At 45.6% G+C, this 22,587-nt stretch overlaps 1 protein-coding gene across 8 annotated transcripts in view; it reads right to left on the bottom strand.

The window, feature by feature from the left end:
• The window catches only part of TNIK (TRAF2 and NCK interacting kinase), a 162,562-nt gene that overhangs the window by 65,326 nt on the left and 74,649 nt on the right, over nucleotides 1-22,587 (bottom strand). For all 8 annotated transcript variants that reach the window (XM_061452549.1, XM_061452543.1, XM_061452544.1 and 5 more), the window contains exons 3-5: nucleotides 12,727-12,783; nucleotides 8,933-9,058; nucleotides 711-821 (exon numbers count right to left, since the gene is read on the bottom strand). In XM_061452549.1, coding sequence (XP_061308533.1) covers nucleotides 711-821; nucleotides 8,933-9,058; nucleotides 12,727-12,783 — 294 coding nt within the window. The remainder of the gene's footprint in view (nucleotides 1-710; nucleotides 822-8,932; nucleotides 9,059-12,726; nucleotides 12,784-22,587) is intronic.

Genomic DNA, 22,587 nt, shown 5'->3' with positions numbered 1-22,587 from the left:
CCACTTCCCTGAGCAGCCTGTTCTAATGGCTGACAACCCTTTCGGTGAGGCAGTTTTTCCTAAAACCCAATCTAAACCTTCCTAGACACAACTTGAGGCGTTTTTTTCTCATCCTATCACTTGAAGAATGCTCTTCTTCAGGGTTTTCTTCACATGCTCAATATTTCTGTTTCTTCTTGAACAAAACCTCTGTTCATGGAATGACAGGCTTTAATTTTGGGCAACCATTCCTATCACATCATAAAACCTCAGCTGTGCAAAATGCAAGCAAGCCTTTGCTGAAGCTGATGTCTCCTAGTACAAGACTCTGGCACAGCCCATTTTAAGACATTCCAGTCAAACATTTATCTTGTGGGTATAACAGCTGCAGCATCCTCATTAAAGCCAGAGATATGTGGATTTAATAAAACATAGGGTGTGTTTGAATAAAGAAAATTCTACCCACAGACTTTATTAGTGCTCACCTTTCTGTCAATTGAAAATATAATTCTAATGTAAATAAATCTTTGCCTTACTAATACTAAGGATTTATTATTATTTTTTTTGTTGAAGGAATAAAGAGGATTAGAAGTCAGGGAACTAAGAGAGCTAAAGGGCTCTCTTAGCTAAAGGCTCCAGCCCATGGCAGCGTGGCAGTCATTCCATGTCTCCTGAGCACCAGCTGCAACACTCCAACAACACCCAATATTCAGCTCCCTCTGAGCACATACCCGTAAGATCTCTCTGCAGATGTACGCAATCCACTCCTCCTTCAAGGTGTTCCCCTTCGTGTTCTTGATGAGGTCAGTGACAGAGCCTGCACCGCAGAACTCCATCACCAGCTGCCAAATGGAACAAAAATGCAATTACTGTAATTACAGTGACAGGATCCTCCAGGGTAGGACCCTGACACTGGCAATGCAACTGTGGGGCCACCACACCGCTATGCAGAGCCACTGGGACATAATCTTGAGCCTATCAGCTTGTAAACCACATAGGTTCTGTTGTAAAAGTGAAACAGTAGAAGGCTGGAAGGCTTGAAAGGCTTGTTGCTCTCCAGAAGATTTGGAACAAGAAACAGTGATCAGTCCAATGCAGAAAATCATCAGAGGAAAGTGGAAACCTTGAAATCTCCCCACCTTGAAAGACCCCACCACTACATACCCTACTTTATACTTATAATCAATCTTTAGCATAAACAGTAATACAAGCAAAACTCTAGCATGTAAGTTCTTCAACTCTGAAAGTGTGAAGGCAACAAGACAGACATTTGAAAGCTTCCTACAACCTTACAAAACAGGTACACTCTTCAATTTTTATTTTGTATTTTTTTAACCAGAAGGCCTTTGGGTTTTATCACCTTTTTGGGCAGGAAACCTTCTTTGAGGGAAAGCTTGCCAAGTAGCTTCAGCCTGTCCAGGACAAAGCTGGCATCCTGCTGCTCAGGTTGGTTCAAACAAGACTGGGCATCACTGGTTGTACCACTTTCAAAGTTTCACAAAATTAAATATAGAAGTACAGTGATCTAACCCAGGCCCAGACTTAATACCATACAGCAACTGTGAAATAAATGTTATAAAAACAACACAGGGTGTGTCTGCCTCCCAGGGACATCATGGACCCTAAGGCACACAGGAGCCATCAGTGTGCTCCAGAAAGGGAGCACAGCCCATGCATGCAACAAGCATCCTCTAAAACCTGTGCAAGTGTTTCTCTCAGATGTTAAACCACATTTTCTAATTAGATCAGCTTGCTACTAAAAGATATTCCCTTATGAGTTGTGCCTTGCCATATTCTTCTATGTGTGCGTTTAGTTTCTTATCATGAGAAGCTTACATGGCATTTGATGTTCTACAAGCAAGTAACATCACTGTATTAAAAGCATAAGCCAAGAGCAGAGAAATAAACTGTGAAAGAGTTACTGCTAACCAAATGGCTCAAATGCAGCAATTCAAAAGACTATCATAAACAACCATAAAATACAGATATAGTACTGCTATAAACCTTCACATTAAACACCATACTTGAGCAGACTATACCTTAGCTGGGTTTGACAATGCTCCTATCTTCAGTTTTGATATCAAGTCTGTCTTCCTTTCCTAAACTGACAGCTGAAAAATTATTTGTATGCCCCTGTTGTGTCAGAAAACTGGCTTCAAAAATAGATGTGTGACTAGCCAAAGCCTGCCCTATGCAAGAACAAGGGATGCTGCTTCAGAACTTGCAGCTCTCCCACCCCAAGAGGAGACAAGCAACCCAGCTGGGTCACTGGGACACAGCCTAAGTCACAGGTTACTTACTGCTCACCAACAGGGAATAATGGAACAGCCAGTTCCAAAGCCACTCTTCCTTTTTTTTCTTCCCTTTGAATGATTGACACATGGGGAATATCAGTGTCTGCACGTGTTTCTGATTAAATGAACATTTGGGATACCATGGCAGCAAGCTCTGAAAGGAAAACCCTGGATAGCTGAGCTAGCCACAAACACTTTCCAACCCAAAAGGCTGCCCTCTCCAGTCCCCTTCCATGGAAATTCATTCACAGGCTCTCACTAAGGTTTGGAGCAGGATGAAGAGGAAGGGCACGCTATGCTGTGTATACAGCAATCACAACCCTTAAAAGAAGGTGGAAGAAATCCCACTAAAAGTACACAGTGTATCTGTTAACTTGCCAGATTATCTTTATGGAGCTGGCAGTTCATGCAGTCCTCTGCCCTGTCCTTGATTTCCACACAGCAAAGATTAATTTTGCACCAGGAAGTGAATATGGCCAACTGCTGATATATTCCTAATATGTAATTGTGAAATCTTGAGGAGATGGAGAGGAGAGGAGAAGAGGACAGAGAAATAGAGAAAGGAGAAGGGAAGGGAATGGGAGGGGAAATAGAAATGAGAGGAGAGGAGAGGAGAGGAGAGGAGAGGAGAGGAGAGGAGAGGAGAGGAGAGGAGAGGAGAGGAGAGGAGAGGAGAGGAGAGGAGAGGGGGAAGGGAAGGGGAAACCTCCATGGGATGTGTTTACAACTCGGGGTTTTTAAGAGCTCCACAGTCCTGTAACATCACAGAATCATAGGACAGTTAGGGTTGGAAAGGACCTTAAGATCATCTAGTTCCAAGCCCCTGCTGTGGGCAGGGACATCCATAGGAAAATACCCAGTACCAGCAGATCTCTGGCAGTACCAGCAGGCTCCAGATCCAGCTGGGCAGGGGCCAAGGGGCCTCAGCATTTTGCATGTGCTACTAACAGAATGGCACTCCAAAGAATGGCAACACAGGTGATGGCTAAGGAGTCATGCCAACAGGCCAGGTGAGCTCTCACCCACAGCACTGTGTCCTGCTGCGTGATGGAGCTTATGAACCATAAATGCATACTGGAGCAGGTGCAGGAAGATGATCAGGTCTTCTCAGAGGACCTGAGGACTTGTTCAGCCAGCCAGGGAATGGATGACTACACGGTATGAGCGTATACTGTCAACAGTGTGGACAATTAAGCACCAGAGAGAGAGAAGAACAAAGTACTGGCATAATATCAACACTTGATGGATATATTTAGGCTGGAAACCAACAAACTGCCTTATAGGAGAAAAGGGAACAAAAGTTTCAGCTGATTTTAGGGCAGAGCTTAGCATATTCACACAAGATTTCGAATGGTACTTATACTAAGATACCTTCTTTCCAGTCCCAAGGCTTTAGGTGAGTGCTTTGCCCTGCACACACATGTAGCATTACCAACCTTTAGTTAAAGGATGAAGTCATGATGTGGCAGGACAACAAACTTGAAATGCAGATTGAATTTTTATTAACCATAATTAAAATTATCAAGATAGGCTAAAGGTAAGATCATCTTCTGAAATTTAATTTGCAAGGCTATTTGTCTAGGAAGTATTTTTAAATACAGTTCATTTAGCATTTACTTAGCTCTTCATATCAGAGTGACAGCAAACTTCATAAGCAAGGCAAATTCAGAAGCAGCAGCTGTAAATTCTGTGCCCTGTTGTCTCATGATTTTTTTGTTTAAAGAGGCTTTGCAGTTTTCAAATCAACCACCACTTTCCCCAGTTTGGGAATGGCCAGTAAGACCTCTGCTCCCATCCCTTCCCCACGGAAGGGCTCAAACCTGAGTATCTCCAGGATAGAAATCCCAGTCCAGCAACTGGGGAACTGCTCCAGCTTGTTCAGAGAAACCCCCCAAAATAATTCAAATCCCTGTTCTGTAAGCCAAATCCTTCCATGTTTCTATTCCTCACCCCAGGAACAAAGTGGCTTCTCTAAGTTACAGAAAACAAACATGCAACATGCCATGATTGAATGCTGCTGGAAATACTTCGTCCTGCTGTGTGTGTAAAGAGAACACAGGAGCGATGCAGTCCCATACACCCAGGCCACTCAAGCCTCCCATCTCACCCCACAGCCCGGCTCCCTCGCAACAGAGTCCCTCATCACACACATCGTGGCACATGGAGCCAGCGATAGAGCATTGAAAAAAAACAACGCAGAGACTTTCACTTGGTGGATCAGCAGAAAAGCTGATGCCCATTTCAGAAACAGAAATAGCCATGGAGTTGGTATTATGCAGCAATGCTCTGTAGGAAGATAAGCACAGGTTTTAATTGCCTGTGTTGGTGTTACAGCGGGAGCAGGCTGCGATGCTGCTGCAGCAGCACACATGGGTGGGGGCCAATGCTGCTCTGAGTTCTCCTCTCCAAAACCAGCAGCAAACTGCTCTTGCACATTCTCATAAATAAATTACTTGCCTGGCTGTGCCCTGCCTGTACCTCCCCACACTTTGAGGCCAGCCAAGCAATTCCTGCCCCTTGGGGAGCTGGCGGGCAGCTGCCACCACAGGTCCAGAGCAGGCTGAAAGCTTTGGGCGTACCGATGGCAGTGAAAGGAGCCATGCTACCAGTCTTGCAATGTTTACAGAACTGACACCGCTTTGAAGTGGAGTGAGAATGAAATAGCATTGGCTTACTCAGCCAGACAGCAGCCGAAAGCCTTTCTGCTTACCCCAGGCTCTCGGTCAGGGGCTGGAGGAGTAGCCCCACTCTCCTGGGACTGCAAGGCTTGGAGGGACTAGGGAGAATTACAGCTCAGGCAAAAAACATTCCCTCTCAAATGTTTAATGATCTAATTCCTGTGATGTAAGGTTATCAGCAACTGTCCAAAAATATTTTTCAGTGCCTATAAGCAGATTAACAGCAATCCTGCTCTGAGCTGCACAGGTGTCACCCAGTGCTTCGATGGCTTGTGCAACGTTTTCAGTGGAGCCTCCCTGCCCCCATTTTTGCTCTCCAGGTCCTCACTGTGACTGTTCATACCACCCTGCCATGATTCAATAGGCCTCTACAGCTCAACACAGTGAAAAAACCCACTGCAACTACACGGTGACAGCCCTGAGTGCTGCATCGCTGCAGCAGTGCCATCCTGACTTAGCCACTGGTCCTAAATCACTCTAATTCCTTCTTGCCCAGAATCGCCCCAGATGACACATCAGAGGCCACACCAACATGCTCCTCATGAGCAGGTATTTGGCAACCTGAATATTAGCAATTTTCCCCCTTTTTGTGACAGATGTGGCTCCAGGTGCAGGCAGAGTTGCCACGGCAGCCATCCATCTGCAGCCAGCACCGCTGGTCCCTGGGGACTACATAGGGTAGGCTATGCCCTGGGATGCCACCAGCCCCCACGCTCTGCAAACCCCCTCTGCCTGCTGCCCATGCATGCCAGGGCTTCTCCATTGATGGTTTCAGTGCACCATGGGTGGCAAGGGCAGATGACAAACATCCAGCTGAAATGTCACCTCTATTGACCTACAGATGTATACACTGTGTTAAAATTATGGGAATGATGTAGAGAGCCTGCAGCTTCCAGCAGCTTGTGAGGGCGGGTGATGTGCTGAGAAGGTCCTTTGGGAAGGGGTCACCTACCCCAGCAAGTTCACACAAATGAATGCCCCATCTCCTACTATCAACCTCCCCCCGCCCCCTCCAAATATCTCAACACAACCCCCCTGGGTTACATGCAGCCTAGTAACCCATACTTTAAATCTGAGATGAGCATGGGGAATTTAATGAGTTTAACTCCAAGAAGCAGCAGTTAACTGATTAACTGGGTCCTCACCATTCCCTGGGTCACTTCCCCAACTTCTGCAGCCTTCCCTCTCTTCGCCCCTTGCACCACAGATCCCCCTGGACAGGACCCCTCTGTCCCAGTCAGAGATAGGCACAATCTCCCCTAAAGGTCCAGTCCCCCCAGAAAGTAACACTTTATCCAACACAGGAATAAGCCTGCCTCTTATTTTTTTCAAAAAGGTTGCCACTGTGACTTTTACTTCCTTTTTTTTTCTCAACATATCGGATTTGTGATGTACATCGCCATTGTCATCTGCTAAGGTATCCTCCGTGCACCTCTTTGATTTGAGGAACAGTCGGTTGTTCCGTAGACTCGTCTTTCAGGCAAGTGGCTGCTGCCAAATGGAGCAGCAGCACCAAAACACCTGCTCATCACAGCAGCAGAAGCGATGACAATACTTCATATCAGAAGCTTGCTGCTTTTCCGAGAGATCTTAATCTCCACTGAAAGAGCTCCCTGTTTTTTATTTCCGTATCAGCCTCCTGAATGTCGATAAAAAGAATTACTTGGGCATTATCAGAAACCGCTTTATTCCAACAAAGGGACAATGAAAAATAAACAAGCCTTTATCTGTGCAACAAGACTGATAGAGTTCATGCAAGTCCTAATTCAATCAGATCCTGCAACAACAGCTATTTAACACAACGCCACCAGCACAGGTCTCCTCCACAGCCAGGGAGCTTTCCTGTGAATACCTCAAACAGCCTCAGCACTGGGCATGGACTTACAAAAACTTCACCCCCCAGCACTCTTCAGTGCAAGCAAAGCAGTTTTTGCAAGAACTTGTATCACAAGCCCATGAGAGAGGCCCCAAAATTGAGAGCAGAGTTAGCTGTCTGAAAGGGAATCCAGATTATATAGTCCACCTTTTCCAGGGGTAAGAGAAGCAGCACAGCTGGGTGAACACCTTCTCCCCTTGCATGGCTGGGTGACCCACCAGGGAAGACCAAGGTTCTCCTCCTGACTTTGGGCATCTGAAGGTGTTACAGCACATACAGCATCTTCTGATCTTTCATGATGATGGGGATTGATGAAAGTACCTCTCTTAATCGGAAGTTTTCTACAGAGCTTTTCTTTTTGGAGGTCTGGGGTGCTCTGGATGGGACAATCATTTAAAAAAAAGCCATTATTTTATTATCACTTTTACATGTCAAGAGTTTTTTGCACCAGAGCTGAAGAAAAAACAAACACAACAAATCCTCTTCAGACCATGCTAACCCTAAACCCAAGCAGCATAAAGGCACTGAGCAAAGCCCAGCTTGAAGGAGGGCTTCTGTTGCTATTGAGGACTCTGGCACACAGTTGGTGGGGTCTTTCTTCCCCCAGGCACTTCAGCAGCACCAGGGGAAATGTTGTGGGTTGGTTTTCTATTTTACTCTTTTTTTAAAAGAGATTATAACCCGCTAAAGCCAAATGGAATTTCACAGGATGAAAAGGCATTTCTCAGCTTGACAGCTTTCTCCTCACTGAATCCCGGCCAAGCTGAAAAGAACATGTTTTTTAAGAGTTCCCACCAAAAATAACCCCAACACCCAAGTAAGAAAAGTCCCTGGAGTCCAAGACCCCAAGTCTTCCAATAATTCAGTGTAGCAGAAAGTCCTGGTAGCAAAATGATGCAGAAGCCCATCAGCTCCATTTCTGTCCCAGAAGGAGTGTTCACCAAAACCCCCCAGCTGCCACTGTCCCTGATGCTCTGGCATGCGGATGCAGGGGAAAACTGCTGAAGCCACTGAACCTTTAGCTAGAATAAAGCCTAGATTACACAGAAACTCCCGGGAGGAGCATGCTGCTGCTCTTCAGCGTCTCCATGGTCTTGTGGATGAACCATGGATATTTGCTACCCCTGAAAAATTAGACTCTAGCAATCTTGTTCAGGTACATAAAACTTTGGAAACCACCTGCAGTTAGGTCAGAACTGACTGGATTTAAAAGACTGTGAGGAAATAAACTCCATTTAGACTACAGGACAACATCCAGGTTATTATATTCAAGATAACTCAAACGCAGCTTTCTCTTCAATGCTGTACTAATGGAAGTAGGGTCTCAGACTGCTGGTCAGACACCTATGGGGGCTGCAGGCTGTTGCTCCACAGACTCAGATCAGCAAAGTAACTTTAAGTAATTCTCCATGCCCTTATGGCAGTGTCCAGAGCCCTAACCTGTGGTGCCTGCCACCCTGCCCAGCCAAGGTGAGCACCAGGCAGCTGCCCACAAGGAGGTGAGCTCCAATGCTCCAACAACAACCAGCAAGCCACTGACAAGGGGAGAAGTGGAGGAAGCACCCAAGGATTTACGGACAGGCAAAGCAGCTTGCAGCCCTTCAGCAACATGAGGCATCCTCACTGAATTAGCTGAACAGCCACAGACCTTCCTGCTCAACCTTTGCCGTCCCTCTCCTCTTTATTCGTATGCACTGGCTCCATGCAAGATTAAGCATGAGAAGCAGTGCTGAGAGCTAGCACAAATCACACTTGCCCAGTATCCTCCTTCCAGCCTCCACCCTCCCAGCAATGCTCCTGGCTCCCTCCAACTGCTTTGGGGTTTTTTTTTGGATGCATTTATTTTCATGGGATGGAATAATTTTCAGTTGAAAATTGTAACAAAGATGTCAGTGACGATTCAGAATAGAAATGGTTTTATCATCAGTTTGCAAAGATTTCATGGCATTTTGCAGTGCAGGAAGAGCCTTTTCAAAGCCATGGCTCTGACAAAGACATGCAAAATAAGATATTTTTGTGCAATATGGGTGGTGGTAAGAGGACAACATGGAGTAAATAATTTGTATCAAAAAAACAGTTGTTTTAAAGAAAAGAAAGCAACTTACCCAGAGCTGATCATCCATTCCTGGTGGGTTCTTCTTAATAAAAGCACCATAATAAGTAGCAATATTTCGGTGGTGAGAATACTTCTTCAGCATGTTAATTTCTTGTTTGATCTCTTCCTCTTCATCCTGGGATGAGGCAAAAAGAAAAACCAGAGGCTCTAAAAGACTGCACTTCATAGGCTCCCAGTTCTCTGTGTACGTTGGTGAAATTCCAAGCCCCCCATTTCCAACCGAACTCTCCCAAATTTTCTTGAACTGCTTTTTACAGCCACTTTTTGCAGCCAAACCCTCAGACTGGAGACTTATGGGCTGCTCCTTGAGTAAAAAGATAAGGAGAAAACACAGGCTTTGAAGCATCTGCTTCATTTCTGAGCACTGAACTGGACAGATCTTCAGGCAGCATGGAAATCAGGTAGTTTCCAAATGGCTCAGGTCCTGCGTTTCCTCCAGAGCAGGATCCCAAAGGTGCTGGCAGAGCTTAAGGGGGCAGCAGTCCTCACACATGGGTTAATGACCCACCATCCCTGTGTGCTGCTTCAAACACTGCAGCACAGGCCAGAGCAGAGTGCCCTGGGAAGCTCCTGAGCAGCTGAATGTCTGCAATTGTAAGTATATGCCAGGAGGAGCTGGCCACGCAAAGCGAGGTTTGGCCAGGAACTGAGCTCTCACATGGAGACATGTTCTCCATTCAGAGGTGCACCAATGCCAGACTTGCATGTTTTCAGCAGGTTAGACATTCCTCCATCTTTTTAAACTAATTCCTTTACAATTCATACCACAACTTACATCAGCCTTGTGTTGCTCGTAAGCTCAACCATACTTGTGTTACCCAAATAATGCATCAGATACACACAGTCCTGAATCCACCAGAGGCCCAAGAAGATGGCTTTCCTGAAACCACTGCACGGCAGAAGTGCTCTGCACTTTGTATCTTGGCCATCCAATACCCTGCTCCTGCCCACTCTGGAAGCAGCACAAGACGTTTGAGGACACCAGGTGCTGTTGGTGGCACCATGCGGGTAGGAGGCTGATGCTGCCTGTGCACAAACTCTTCACCAGACTAACTTGGCCCTGGTGACAAGCATTATTCTTGTGGTTTGCCACAGCCTCTCTCTGTCCTGTCTTCAACGCGGCAAGAGTTGAAGCAGTCAAGGCAGGGGAACTGCACTGACACCTGTTCTGATGTCCTAGCTCTTTGCTTTCATGACCATCAAACATGCCCTGGTTTTATTTTAAGCTGACTGAATTCCAGCCCACTTTAATTTTGCAAGCTGTGGAGCAGCAGTTAGCACCTTGATGTCGATAAGCTTTATCATAAAAGGACCAGAAGGACTGTTACTTCTTTATTACCTTTGGGTCCCTCACCTGCTTCACCCAGACTTTAGTTTTACAAAGGACAAGACACCCTGGCAAACAGCGGTGCTTCCTGACAGGGTGTCATGCAATACAGACAGACACACGGCTTTCTTCCCAAACTACCACAGAAAGTGGTTTGATGACTACAGTCTTCCAGAGAGAATTCAGGAAAGAACAGTGAAGATGACGACAGAAGGAACACACAGAAGTAGTAGCTAGGTGGAGCTTGTTTAAACAAACTCCAATTTCATCTTTGGCAAAAACATGGAGAGTGTAAGCACCAAAGAGGATAAGGAACAGGCCCAAACATTACAAGGAAAACCCGGGAATTATTCTAAAAGACCTTTAGCACCTCTTTCCTTCAAGCAGTCAACACAACTTTGCTTGCTTTCATTTGCCCAGGAAACCAGGGAAAAGAACAATTTATCAGGCCCCATGCCCTCTGCAACAAAAAAAAAACAGGTGGATGCTCTACAACGCTGGGAGCAAGGAGGGGTGGTCAGCACAAAACCTCACCAGCTCCCCGAGTACCACTGGCCAGCTCTTCAGTCATCCCCCACCTCATTCCTGGCTCTCTAGGAAAAATGGAGATAAGGCACTTAAGGGACACTTGATCTAAGGCTTTATCTTGAATCCTGCTTCAGGCTGAAGTATTCACAATGAGGAAATGTGACCTCCAAAGCATCAGAGCTGTGGATGGCACCCAAGGACACATCTGTACAGCCAGGCTTAAGGGTCTCCATCTCAACCTCCTGCTCCAAGCGGGCCTACTGCCAGCAATCACCACCAGTAAATCCAGTGAAGGAGGGAAGAAAAAGGAATTATCATAGTGAACTGCTGTACTACTCCAACCCCAAAACTGACAAAACCCACAGACGAGGTTTTGCTGCCACACTTTGCCTTCACCAATGAATTCTGTTACATCTGTTGCTGGAAGTAGGTCATGCGGCATACAGCAGGAGCAGCCCCTGGAAAATGAATCCAAATTCTTAATTCAGAGATAGTGCCTGCCCTAAACAATCATGTGGTGTAATTTGAGGGCCTCTATGCTGCAATCTTCCCTAACAGATAATTAGCAAGAGCACAGATGAGTTAAACAAAGCATGATTGTCAGAAGCCTTTGGGGGCTTAGTGCAAGGCACGTAGTTGGAATGAGACACTGGCTTGGGAGCTCACTTAAGACATGGGGGCTTTACATTCCAAAAACTTCCTCCATGAAACTGCAGATGGCTATGGCTGTGATAACCACACTAATTCTATTCTCTGCGGGATTCCAAGCCACATTGTCTGCCCATTCAGTTAGAGCCTGCTTCCCATGAGAACTAGATAAATGGCACTTGCAACTATTGCAAGTAAACAGAAACAGATCTTATTCACATTTACAGATTTATTTCAACACATCTTGTCACCTATTAGCACGAAAAAGAACCTCAAGGTCCTATAGATATTAACACCAAACACAACATCTAGAGTATTTCAAAACACACTCCTGAGGACAGGTGACTGCCTTTCACAGCAAGTCAATTCTGCATATGCTGTACATCCTGAAAGCCAATTAAGAAAAATCACTAATTGTGAAAAATAAAGTGGGTAGATGTGATTGAGCCCTGAATTTTGTCTTATTCCACTAAAAAAAAAAAACAAAACCACAAAAGAACAAAGAAAGAAAAACCCCACATAACAAAACACATTCTTACTCCCAGATTTTAATGGCATTATTTATGTAGGCAGGAACTTTGGGATGTATAATACTGCACTTATAATTATGCATGAAAAAGCACCTTCATGTCACCCTCTTACATGCATCTGTTTAGGTTTTTAGGGATTATAGCAATTCCACTCTTTTTTTGGTTTTGTTTTGTGGCCACTGGGAAATGGTGAAACTATTCTTTCCTCTAAATCTTGTTACAACACCTTAGTAACTTGTAAAATCTTGGTTGCCTTATTCTGATACAAGTTTTAAAAGAGCCACACTTCTGAGGCCAGAGTAGTGTGTTTTTTCCTCTTTATCAGTAGGATGCACAGGGGTAATTTAACTTGACTGGTAAAGTTATTCATAACAATACCTGCACGTAATTTTGGTGAACAAAAGCTTCTCAGTGAAAAATATGGATCTGAAGAAACTGAAATGTGTTATGAATACATGATCCTGTTCCTACGATTTTCGTCAGATTTTATTAACACATTCAAAAGAGCCACTGCTGGAACTCGATGCTGCTTTGTTTCAGCATAAAATTACTTAATCTCCCAAGCTCTTCCAGATTTATTTTTCTCTCACACATTTATTAAAACCAAAACCTCTTAATGGCACATTTCACACTAAGGCACAGGGGATTTGCATCCCAGGAACAGAAGCCTTCCACCAACACTCACATTATCACAACCCCATCCCCTTTCCCCTCTTTTCTATAATTTAAGGATGCAAGAGGATACATTACCCCGGTGACGTCCATAACCTTAATAGCAGCAAGCTGGCCTGTTTTAACATGACGACCCTGCAAAAGAAAAAGGAAAAGTTTGGTTTTGCTTGTTGTCAATGTTTTACTCACAGTGAACAGTATCTTTAAACAATCTCCTGGTCCTGGCAGCATCTGCAGTTTGGGGTTTTTTTTTCTTTTTCAAGAGCATCTTCACAGCAGCCATGATGGGAAAGCAATTCCCTCCTGCCATTACAATTAATTAGTAAAGGGCCTTCAATGCTGTATTTTCCTGGCAAACAAGGGCTGGAAATATCCTTTAAAGCTCAGCCATGCAAAGCAATAAAACCAAAAAACCTCCAAAAAAGCAAAACCACAAACAAACAAAAACAGCTCTGGGGTTCTCCTGAGCACAGAACACAACTAGGCTGAAAGTGGTCTGCTGGAGCTGCGATGACGGAAATGTGCTGTCTGGGGTACCCACATGGCACTGGCTCCAGGCTGCTTATGTGTGAGCTCCAGCTCTCGCAGACCTTGGACCCACAGGGATCCTAGCCTTCAGGGCACCATTATACACTCTTCTATCCACAAATTTAGTTATTGTGCAAAAGCCTTGGTTAGCAAGCTAGAGAGGTTTTTAAAACCAGATTTACTTCTTGGCTGTGGAAGTGACTCCATCTTCAGTGCTGGCATAAGCAGGGAGCATGCATCTAGAGGAGACGCTCAAGAGCCAGCATGGAAAGAGAAGCACATACAGCCCCCTCGGTTTTCAGCACCCAAAAAGTGAGCAAGTCACTGCAATGAACTGCTTGTTGCATAGTTGATCAACTATTATCAATCCTAATGGAAAAATGCCTGGAAGTGATGGGAAAAACTACGAAAGAGCCCAAATTGTTGATGGGGTGTTAAAACCAACAAAATTGCTACCAAGCAAGCCAATTCCCAGTCTTTCCTCCTCTCCAAAGAAACAGATCACCCAACATCATATAAAAATTGCTCATATTAAATCACTCCCCCCCTTCCTCCATTTGTGCAGGGCACGTGCTCTGCTTACAAAAAGGACAGAGTCAGAGGAAAAGAAGCTGATTTCTCTTGGAAAACCAGTGAACACTGATTCCAGCAGGAGAAGTGGGAGGCAAAAGGAAGCATCCCTATTTCCCAGTCACTTCTTACTACAGGAGCCCCCCAAGGCCTTATCACATGAGACAGGGCATGGAGGACACAGAGGAATGGCAGCTCCTGCCCTGCAGCATTGGTAATTAATGCACCAAGGACACAATGAGGAGCAGAGGCTGACCAGGGTCAAACTGCAGCATAGCAGAAAGTGGGAAAAATATGAGCTTTTCCCTAAATTGAAGGCTCCTCCACCCTTTCCACCATTGTGCTTGTTGATGAGCTGGGGTTTGTGCCTGGGTTTCCTCCCGCAGGCTGCAGATGGTCTTTCACATTATCTCACCTCCAGCAAGAACCCCAAACTACCTGATACAGGGACCTCTCCCTGGCCCCTTGTGTTTTCAGGCATGGCACTGAGGAGCAACCCCACACTGTGGTTGCAGGGTAAAGCAGCATCCTCCAAATTTATGGCTTTATCGGGAAGCCAATTCACCTACCAGGGCTCCATGCTCATTTATTCACACAATTTATATGTCCAGAGCAATCACACATTCCAACAGCAGAAAAAGAGCTTTACTTTAAAAAGTGCTACATAAAAAATAACAAAACCAAAGTGCAGCCCTGCAGCACTCGGCTGCGGCTGAAGCATCGCCAGGATGAGGCCACCAGGAACGAGGGGTGCACCTCTAGGCACCAGCTATCTACACTGCATGATCTGCAAAAACAAATCCTCCCCTTCCTAAATTCATCCTTGTTTGCTTGGTCAGGAAGCACCCACATGTCCCAGCTCTTTAGTTAAAGCCAAGAGCACATCAGCAGGGGATATGCTCAGACACAACCACAGCACACAGCATCTTCCATGGAATGGAGGAGGAAAATGGGGAAGCAAGCTGGGGCATTTCAAGCCATGTATTTGGCTAGTTATACCCGCCTTCATCTGATATTCACCACTGCATTTTGTATTTCAAGGATATGCCTTAGCCTTGCTGTGGAGTGCTGTTGCCTACCTCTGGGACCAGCCAAGGATAAAAGAAGCCCTACATGCCCACAACATCCTTCTCCTAGTGATGTGCCACCACCTCATACACCTCCCAGATATCTACAGGCGAAAGTAAGACCTTCATATTGTGTAAGCATTTATCAAAACAAAACAAACTGCTTTGATAGACATGTTAATGTAAGCCGTGAGGGACACTTAGTCATGCAAAAATCTGATGAAGTTTAACCAATAAATATTTAGCCTAGGATCTTTTAACAAAGATCCGCTTTTTGTACAGATTTTCACAGCAATGCATTGTTGAGCTTAATCCTGGCAGATTTCCACCTCTGTCCAGAGAAACCAGGCATCTCCTCACCAGTTAGCTGTCCTTTTTAATTCAGTGTAACTTTGTGCTCAAAATCAATATCTGCAGTGAAACCACCATACATAGTTGAGAAAAGCTAGTTGATTTTCACCCTACCGTAGACATTCCTGGTTTTGCAGGAGAAATACTGAGAACCGAAAGTGACAGATGCAATGCAGCAATAAACCCTTTCAACAGCATCAGCCTCCAACCACCTCCTGCATGCTGGCCACGCAGAAGCAAGTGCCTGTGCCCAAAGGCTGGAAGCAAGACCAGAAGCATCTGTGTCCCTGCTGTCTCTCAAAGTATCCAGCTGGACTAGGCAGTGGAGCCATTTCTGCCCAAGCCAACCAAGGCAAGCTGAAATTGCTAATTAATGAGTGGCAAGTGCTACACTGTCCAGTGTGAATATGGCACTGCTGTGAAGGAAGCTACAAATGTGGACTGGGGTATCAAGACCAACAAAAGTACCATAAAGCCCCTGTTGCAATGCTTTTATCTCCTGTATGTCCTCCACCCATCAAAACTTGTTGGCTTTTCCCTTTAAACTGTCAGCAGAAGCCTCCATTAGAAAACCACACAATGACTGAGCCCAACTCCTGCACCTGGGTTGCCTCTGTTCCCACAGCATAGATGTGGGTCAAAACTGCAGGTGCCTTCACTGGAGTCTGGAGCTTGGGAGCTTACCCTGGAGATGCTGGAGAGGATGCAGCTGCCCCTAGGCACAGCCTTCAGGAGGATGGGACCCTTCCAGGGTCAGGCAGTCACTTCTGAGCCTTCAGACCACACAGCCACCACCATTTTCAGTGACAAGAGAGAAAGAAGACGGAGGGGAGCAGCAATCACCGCAGCCATCCTTGCTCCCTGCACCCTCCTCGCCTCCTGTCTTGCCCCCTGTCTGCCTGCAGAAAATGAGCTGATCTGCTCTTTAGCAATCTGTAACATTTTGTCTTCTTGCCTTGTCTCCTGGCATTGTTGAATTCTTCCGCTTGTGGTGGTGGATGAGCTGCTTCCAGCTGCTTTTATATGAGAGCGAGATATGCAAGAGGACTGGCATCCTCCCAAAGCCCAACCTGCCACAAAATGCCACCATCCCATCACCAGCCCCATCCTGCCTCAGGGCTCAAACTCCCGCATGGCTTCACCCTTGCTTTGGACATAAGCATGTTTTACCCACCTCTCTCTCTCCGCTCAACACAGTGCAGCACTTTCACCACCCCATGTTGGCTGTTCAGAGTAAGCACTGCAAGGTTTGAAGGACCACTGCCAGCATCACCTGGAGTACAGCTCCTGGAGGTCTCAAATACACAAGCATCTTCCAATATCTCCCTGCTCCTTTCCCTAAAGCAGGTTCTGGCTGAACTGCTTGATCTGCTTCATCTTCATAAATTCATCACTGTTACAGACACCATGATGGCTGCAATGGTGTAAAACAAACAGGAGGAAAACAGGGCTACTAAATCATTTTTTCCCCCTCTCCAGATTTGCTGCCAAGGTTCACTTGGGTATAAACCCACATTTCAGCATCAAGATTATGCAAGCGTGAACTTCAAAGCTGCCACAGTTTTTAATTAAGCATCCATCTGAGCATAAATTCATGCTCCTAATTACTCTCAAACTGTTACATCAGCTATCACTAACCTGATAATTTTAAGTATTAAGACTAATTTCTGCAAATGAAGCAGACACCACAATTCTTTTTCTTCAAAAGTTGTGGTCCTCATGCTCCATAAAGTGTAATGGACTGGCACATAATGGGAAAATAGCTAAACACTTTTAAATATCAGCTGATACATTCAGGCATTCTATTTACTAAATAAATAAACTGTGGTCTCAATATCAGCTTTTGTACACAAAACCTGGCCCAAAATTCAAGTCCACATTTCAAAGAAAGAAAGGTGATTGACTGTTGCTTTTAAAAAGTTTGCTTGTACAAGCACGGATTTCACCTTTCAGCAAACACTGTAATTTCTGTACACAGAAATGTATCCCACCATATTAACCTCTGCTGTCTCCTCCTATTTCAACACAATACATGACCCACCACCTGCTGCAAACAGTGGCACATAACCAGAATTGTCACTATTTTGAGAAAGGCAGAGCTCCCGCTTCCTTCAGCTGGGTAGAGCATCGTCTCCTGAACCACCCAGCCAGGGCACCCAGCCTCCAGGCCCACATACATACATAATGCCCATAGCAGGCATTTAGAGGAGTAATCCTCTTGCATGTCTGATACTTTAAAGCAAAACATTTGTGATCCAGACATTTTGCAATGCCCTTAGTCATGTAACATGTAAGTGTTAAAAGAAGTGGAGTGCTCTTGCAAGGCACTGCAGAAATTTCAAGACCAACAGCCTTGCTGGGACCAGACCACAATGCTGAGAGATTTCATCGCTGAGAAATATAACCCAAGGAACAGCCCGTTTCATACAGAAACCTCTGTACATGGAGACAAATAACAAACTGTCTCATAAAAGTCTGAATATTACCACTTGGGCAGGACAGGAGCCTGCCAGCAACCCAACAACTGCCCTTTCTACTGGCCAGCTCCTGCTTCTAAACTGTGACATCAGACAGCACATCCTCAACACCATCAACACCCATCATCTTCCTACAATAGGAATGGCATGGAACACTGGAGATTTTGCCAGGTGAGAAGTCACCAGATCGTTTTTCTATGTTAATGTATCATTTTTTATAAGTGCTCACTATGACAAACTCTTTGCCAAGCCATACTTCCGCAGATGCACCATCAAGGTATTCACTCATGAGTCTCATCTCTTCCAAACTGCTTCGGCATCCAAGACCTTCTGCAGCAGAGCTCCCCTGGCATAGGCCAGAACTTCATGCAGATCCTTGGTCCAGGTCCTGTCAATTCCTTGTTTTTCTGTTGTTCAAGGCAAGTCAGGGACTCAGTCCAAGATTTTTAGCATGAAGGCACTTTATCACTAATGCACTGAAAACTGCATTCCATTTCTCCTGGGAGAAGGAACTTTGCCTTCCAACAGAGGCTATGCATCTAAACTGCTACCCTGCAGTAAATTAGACCATTTTATAGCACCTGGTGTGATTTGTTCTTCGCTTCTACTGAATATAGGCACATTTCTGTATTTCATTTCCACCGAAAACAATCTTCAGGGTGCAAACATCCCCCCCCCCACTAGTTTAAGGGACTAAAATACTTATTGATGGGGGAAAAAAATGGCTTATCCTAGTGTGAAAACTCAGACATCTCCAAAAGAAGCTGTTTTATAAATGACGTACTCCAGCTTTGCACTTGTGGTTTACACACCTTTTCAAACATCTGAAATGAACCCATGTCTCTGAGAAGGCAATTAAAACATCAGATACTCTAAATATCAGGTCAGTGTAAGAAAAAGTGAGTCATATAACAGGATGGGAAAAATGTTTATTTTAACAGAAAGTAAAATATCTGTTTGATTAAAACAGAGCGATCATGAGCCAAACCTTATTGTTCCTGCCTATGCTTAACCCCAGCCACTAGCAGGGGACTTGTGACAATCCTGCAGACTAGGGGCCATGTCCTCACTCTGGACAGGGACTCGGCCCCATCTCACTGCCTTTCAGCCAAACATTGCAGTAAAACCCCTGCCCTTTGCAGTGGCAGCCTGTGTTACCCCTTTGAGAGAAATGGTGTGACCATGACAGCAGTGTGTTTCCCTCTACAGCACACATCTCCACCTCTCCATCTTTTCTTGGGTTCACAAAAAGCTTTGTGAGAGTTTCAGAGCAACCCCACTCCTCCAAGACACTAAAGGGCATGACTGACTTGATGCAGTTCCCTTCTACTCGGAGCAAACTCCACGTGCTTACAGAGCTACCTAAAACACCCTCTGTCCTCATAGGCTTCAACACACTCTGCAAACAACATCCTCTCATACACACAACATGCCTGAAATGCCAATGCTTTGACATAAGAAATGGAAAAATCTATGAAACAGATAAAAAGGTGTATCCAATGCTCATCATCTCATTTGCTGTCCAGCTGATGCTTCCAGAGTTGCTCCTCTGTCCTTCCGAGCTTTCCTGCAGAAAGCTGTTTGCTTGCTCAAGGCAGTGCTCTTTATCTCTGGCCAACCTGCTGCCACCCCTTGGGCTGCTTATGGAGAACAAAAGACTTTCACTGAGAGGCCAAGCACAAACTTCATTCATAGCTGATCCTCCCTTACATTTGTCATCTTTTCTGGCATTTTAAATTGTAAAATCCTGGAAAACATAAAAAAAAACCTCTAAGAGAAACAAAAATAATGTGGATTTTTTTTTTCCCCCAGATCTCCTCAGCTGGGGGTTTTTATTAATACTTCGGTTTGGATTAACAACCAGAGCTTCCCCTCAGAAAGGCATAAATCCTCTCCCAGCACAGACGTCTCTAATTGCACAGGGACAAGCTAATGTTCTGTGTTGACTGAACAAAGCTGACCTTTGGACTGAAGTATTTCTAATCCTCTGTATCAATCCAAGCTCTGATCGGGGCCCTGCCGCTGGAAGAGCTGCAATTCCATTAATGCAGCTCCACAACAGGTCTGACGTTAAGTAAAGAAGGCAGGATTATTAGATTAACAAGCTAAATTGTTAAATTAGCATACTATTCATCTCCAGAAATAACATGCACTATAGCATACAGGTGAGCAAGACTATAATCTTATATTCCCTTATATATAAAAGGGACACACATCCACTACACCAATGCTTGCATTTATGCCATTCCCTATCCCTCCTGCAGTTCAAAGGAGCCTGAAGACACCAGCCCTCCTCCAGCTCAGGAAGAACTGAGAGGTTTCCTTCTTCCATGTATAAAACCATCAGCGTAAGAAGTCCTAAAACAGCACCAGAAAACCCAAATCCTTCAAGAAGTTTCTGTATACAGATCCTCTAGACGTGGTTTGCACCCCTTCTAATTCCCATCCAGGGAAAATCACTGGTTAGAAAGCGCCTCCCCCTCTCTATGGCATTGCCACCATTTACCACCAAAGAACTGTTGTGGATCTGCTTCACACTCACACAAAGAATTGTGCACAGATTTTGTCCAGAAGTGTTTGAAGATGCGGGTTTTGAAGAGCTGCACTTTACAGTCACAGGAAACCTTGTGGCACACCAGATTTCAAGATGTTTCTGCATTCAGCAGGTCTTTCCCAGGACACAGGAACCAGCATCGCTCTCCTAAAAGGAGGTCAAAACTCAACAAGAGAAGGTCTAGGCTGGAAGATGAGTGGACTGAGCATAACAACATGGAGCAGACAGAGATTGAGATCAAGAACAGACAGCAAACACGCTAAAAGTGAGTTTAAAGAAACCTGAGGCACCAAAGGAATAAGGAGAGATGCTCCTGACAAAGAGCACTGTATAAGAAAAGAGAAGGAATAGTGCCTTAGGAAAATACTCCTGGAGCTGGTCCCACACTGAAAGCAGCAGGATTCAAAAGAGGACCAGTGGGATGGAGAAGCAAAAGGATGCTGCTGGTTACTCCTGGACTGCTTGGAAGCTTCCCAGGCCCTCTGCAAGCTTTGCTCTTGGCTCCAGCCCACATAGGTCCAACATGGCAGGTCTGCCAAGGGGAGCAGCCCATCATCTGCAGCCCCTCAGGGCAGGGAGGGCAGCGTCTGGTCCCCAAGGGTGCTTCTTCCCCTCCTGCACAGCCATTTGCCCTCAGCCTCCCTGTCAGTGCACATTTTTGCAGCTAAAAGAAGGCAGTACAGTCTGTTCCCAGTAACATTAGTTCATGACAGCCATGTTATTACCACCCTTTAACACCCCCACTGTGCTTCTGTTTCACACCACTGCCTATTCAACACTGCAGTATTCATAACTAAAATTACATCGCTCTTTCAGAGACCCACAAGGCACCCTTTCACACAGGCCATGTCTCTGATAGCAGCACCAGGTTGCTCCTTCCAGTGGCAAGCAGGGCTGTGCAGGGAACAGTGCTGCCCAGTCTTCTAAAGGACTTGGCTCTTGAGCATGGCTCAAGAAGGACACAGACTCCTCTGATGGGCCAGGATATCCCATCATCTGACACCTTTCTCCAGGCCCCTTCTGGCTGACATGTGGCACGGGACCACCACAAACCTGCTCAGGTCTGGACTGCAGCAGGTAGCTTTTGCATCTGCAAGCACCAGGCAGACCCTGACTTCCTTATGTTTTTGCTGTATGCAACCCAGTTTGCCCTGCAGCCCACTATTTCTGCATGGTCCCAGGGCACCTTGGCTTTATCGCGGCCACAGCCACACTGGTTTTGATGTTCAAACCCAAACTCCAGGATAAGCCTACCAGCTTCAGGGCATCAGCTCTCACCATAGGTGAAACCAGCTCTGTGTGGGATACAGGAACAGATGTCCCAGGGCAACAGGGAGCTCTCTAAACCCTTCCCTGTAATCCCTGGGACTGCTCATGACCTCAGACTGTATGCTTCTGGATGAGAACAAGCCACTGTGTCAGAGGCACCAGCAAGGTCTCTACCTTGTACTGTGCTTTGGCAGGGTTGCTGCTGATTCTGTGTTTGTATTAAAAATGACCCCTTCAAAACAGGTTGCTCCTAACATGCTCCCTGCTGCAGAGCTCCCTGCAAGTGAGTGCTGCTGCCACCCATGGTAATTCATCCCAGAACACCAAAGAGATGTAGGTACTCCTCAGTCTCCACTGGCTTTTGGTACCCCATTTATCTGTGCCATGCATAAACCAGGTGCATTTCAACATGCAAAGCTTCACCTGCTATTTAATCCATGCCCCAAATCAGCAACTGCCTTGCAAACTGCAGCCGAGTAATAAAAATGGCCTTTGCAGAAAAAACACTGCACATGCTGATGGAAATGTAGTTTCCTGGAACACCTCTTCAGTGCCATCTGCTTGACTCCTGCTCTAGCTTCATAGTAGCAAGATCCAATTTTGGAGGTGGCATGTAAAGTGCAAGGTGGTTGTTCAACCAACAAACAGAGAGAACCATCTCCTGCGAATCTGAGTGCTCAGCATCCTCTCTGGCAGCTGGGACGGAGAGCACTGGTGTCAGCGGACAACCATAGGGAGCCAGGTAACACAGAGATGACTGAGGGTTTTGATTTGTTTTGGGGTTGTTTTGTCCCTGTATAGGTAAAACTGAGTATGGAGGTAAGTCCAAAACTGTTCTCTGTGATTTCTTGACCATGTACCATATAAACTAGGAAATTTAACTCTATGGCTGTTGATGGTTTTTTACGAAGGATTTCCATTGCATTCCACTGAATTACCAATGGCATAAAACAGCCGTGTCCATGTCCAGGTGAATCACCCAGCCTGACTGAGCAGCCCAGTCTTCTTTCCCAGCCCAAGTTTTTCCCATTCTGTGACTCTCCATGTAACTGCAGGCTGTATTTCTTTCATCTCAGCTCACAGCATGGTAAGGCTGTGAATGCTGCTCCATATCCCCTCCATG

The sequence above is a fragment of the Pezoporus flaviventris genome, unplaced genomic scaffold (assembly GCF_033815535.1).
Source record: "Pezoporus flaviventris isolate CSIRO_AGI_PZ_B2104156 unplaced genomic scaffold, CSIRO_AGI_Pfla_v1 ptg000013l, whole genome shotgun sequence".
In the NCBI taxonomy this organism is placed as follows: domain Eukaryota; kingdom Metazoa; phylum Chordata; class Aves; order Psittaciformes; family Psittacidae; genus Pezoporus; species Pezoporus flaviventris.
This window is presented reverse-complemented; position numbering and strand designations above follow the sequence as displayed.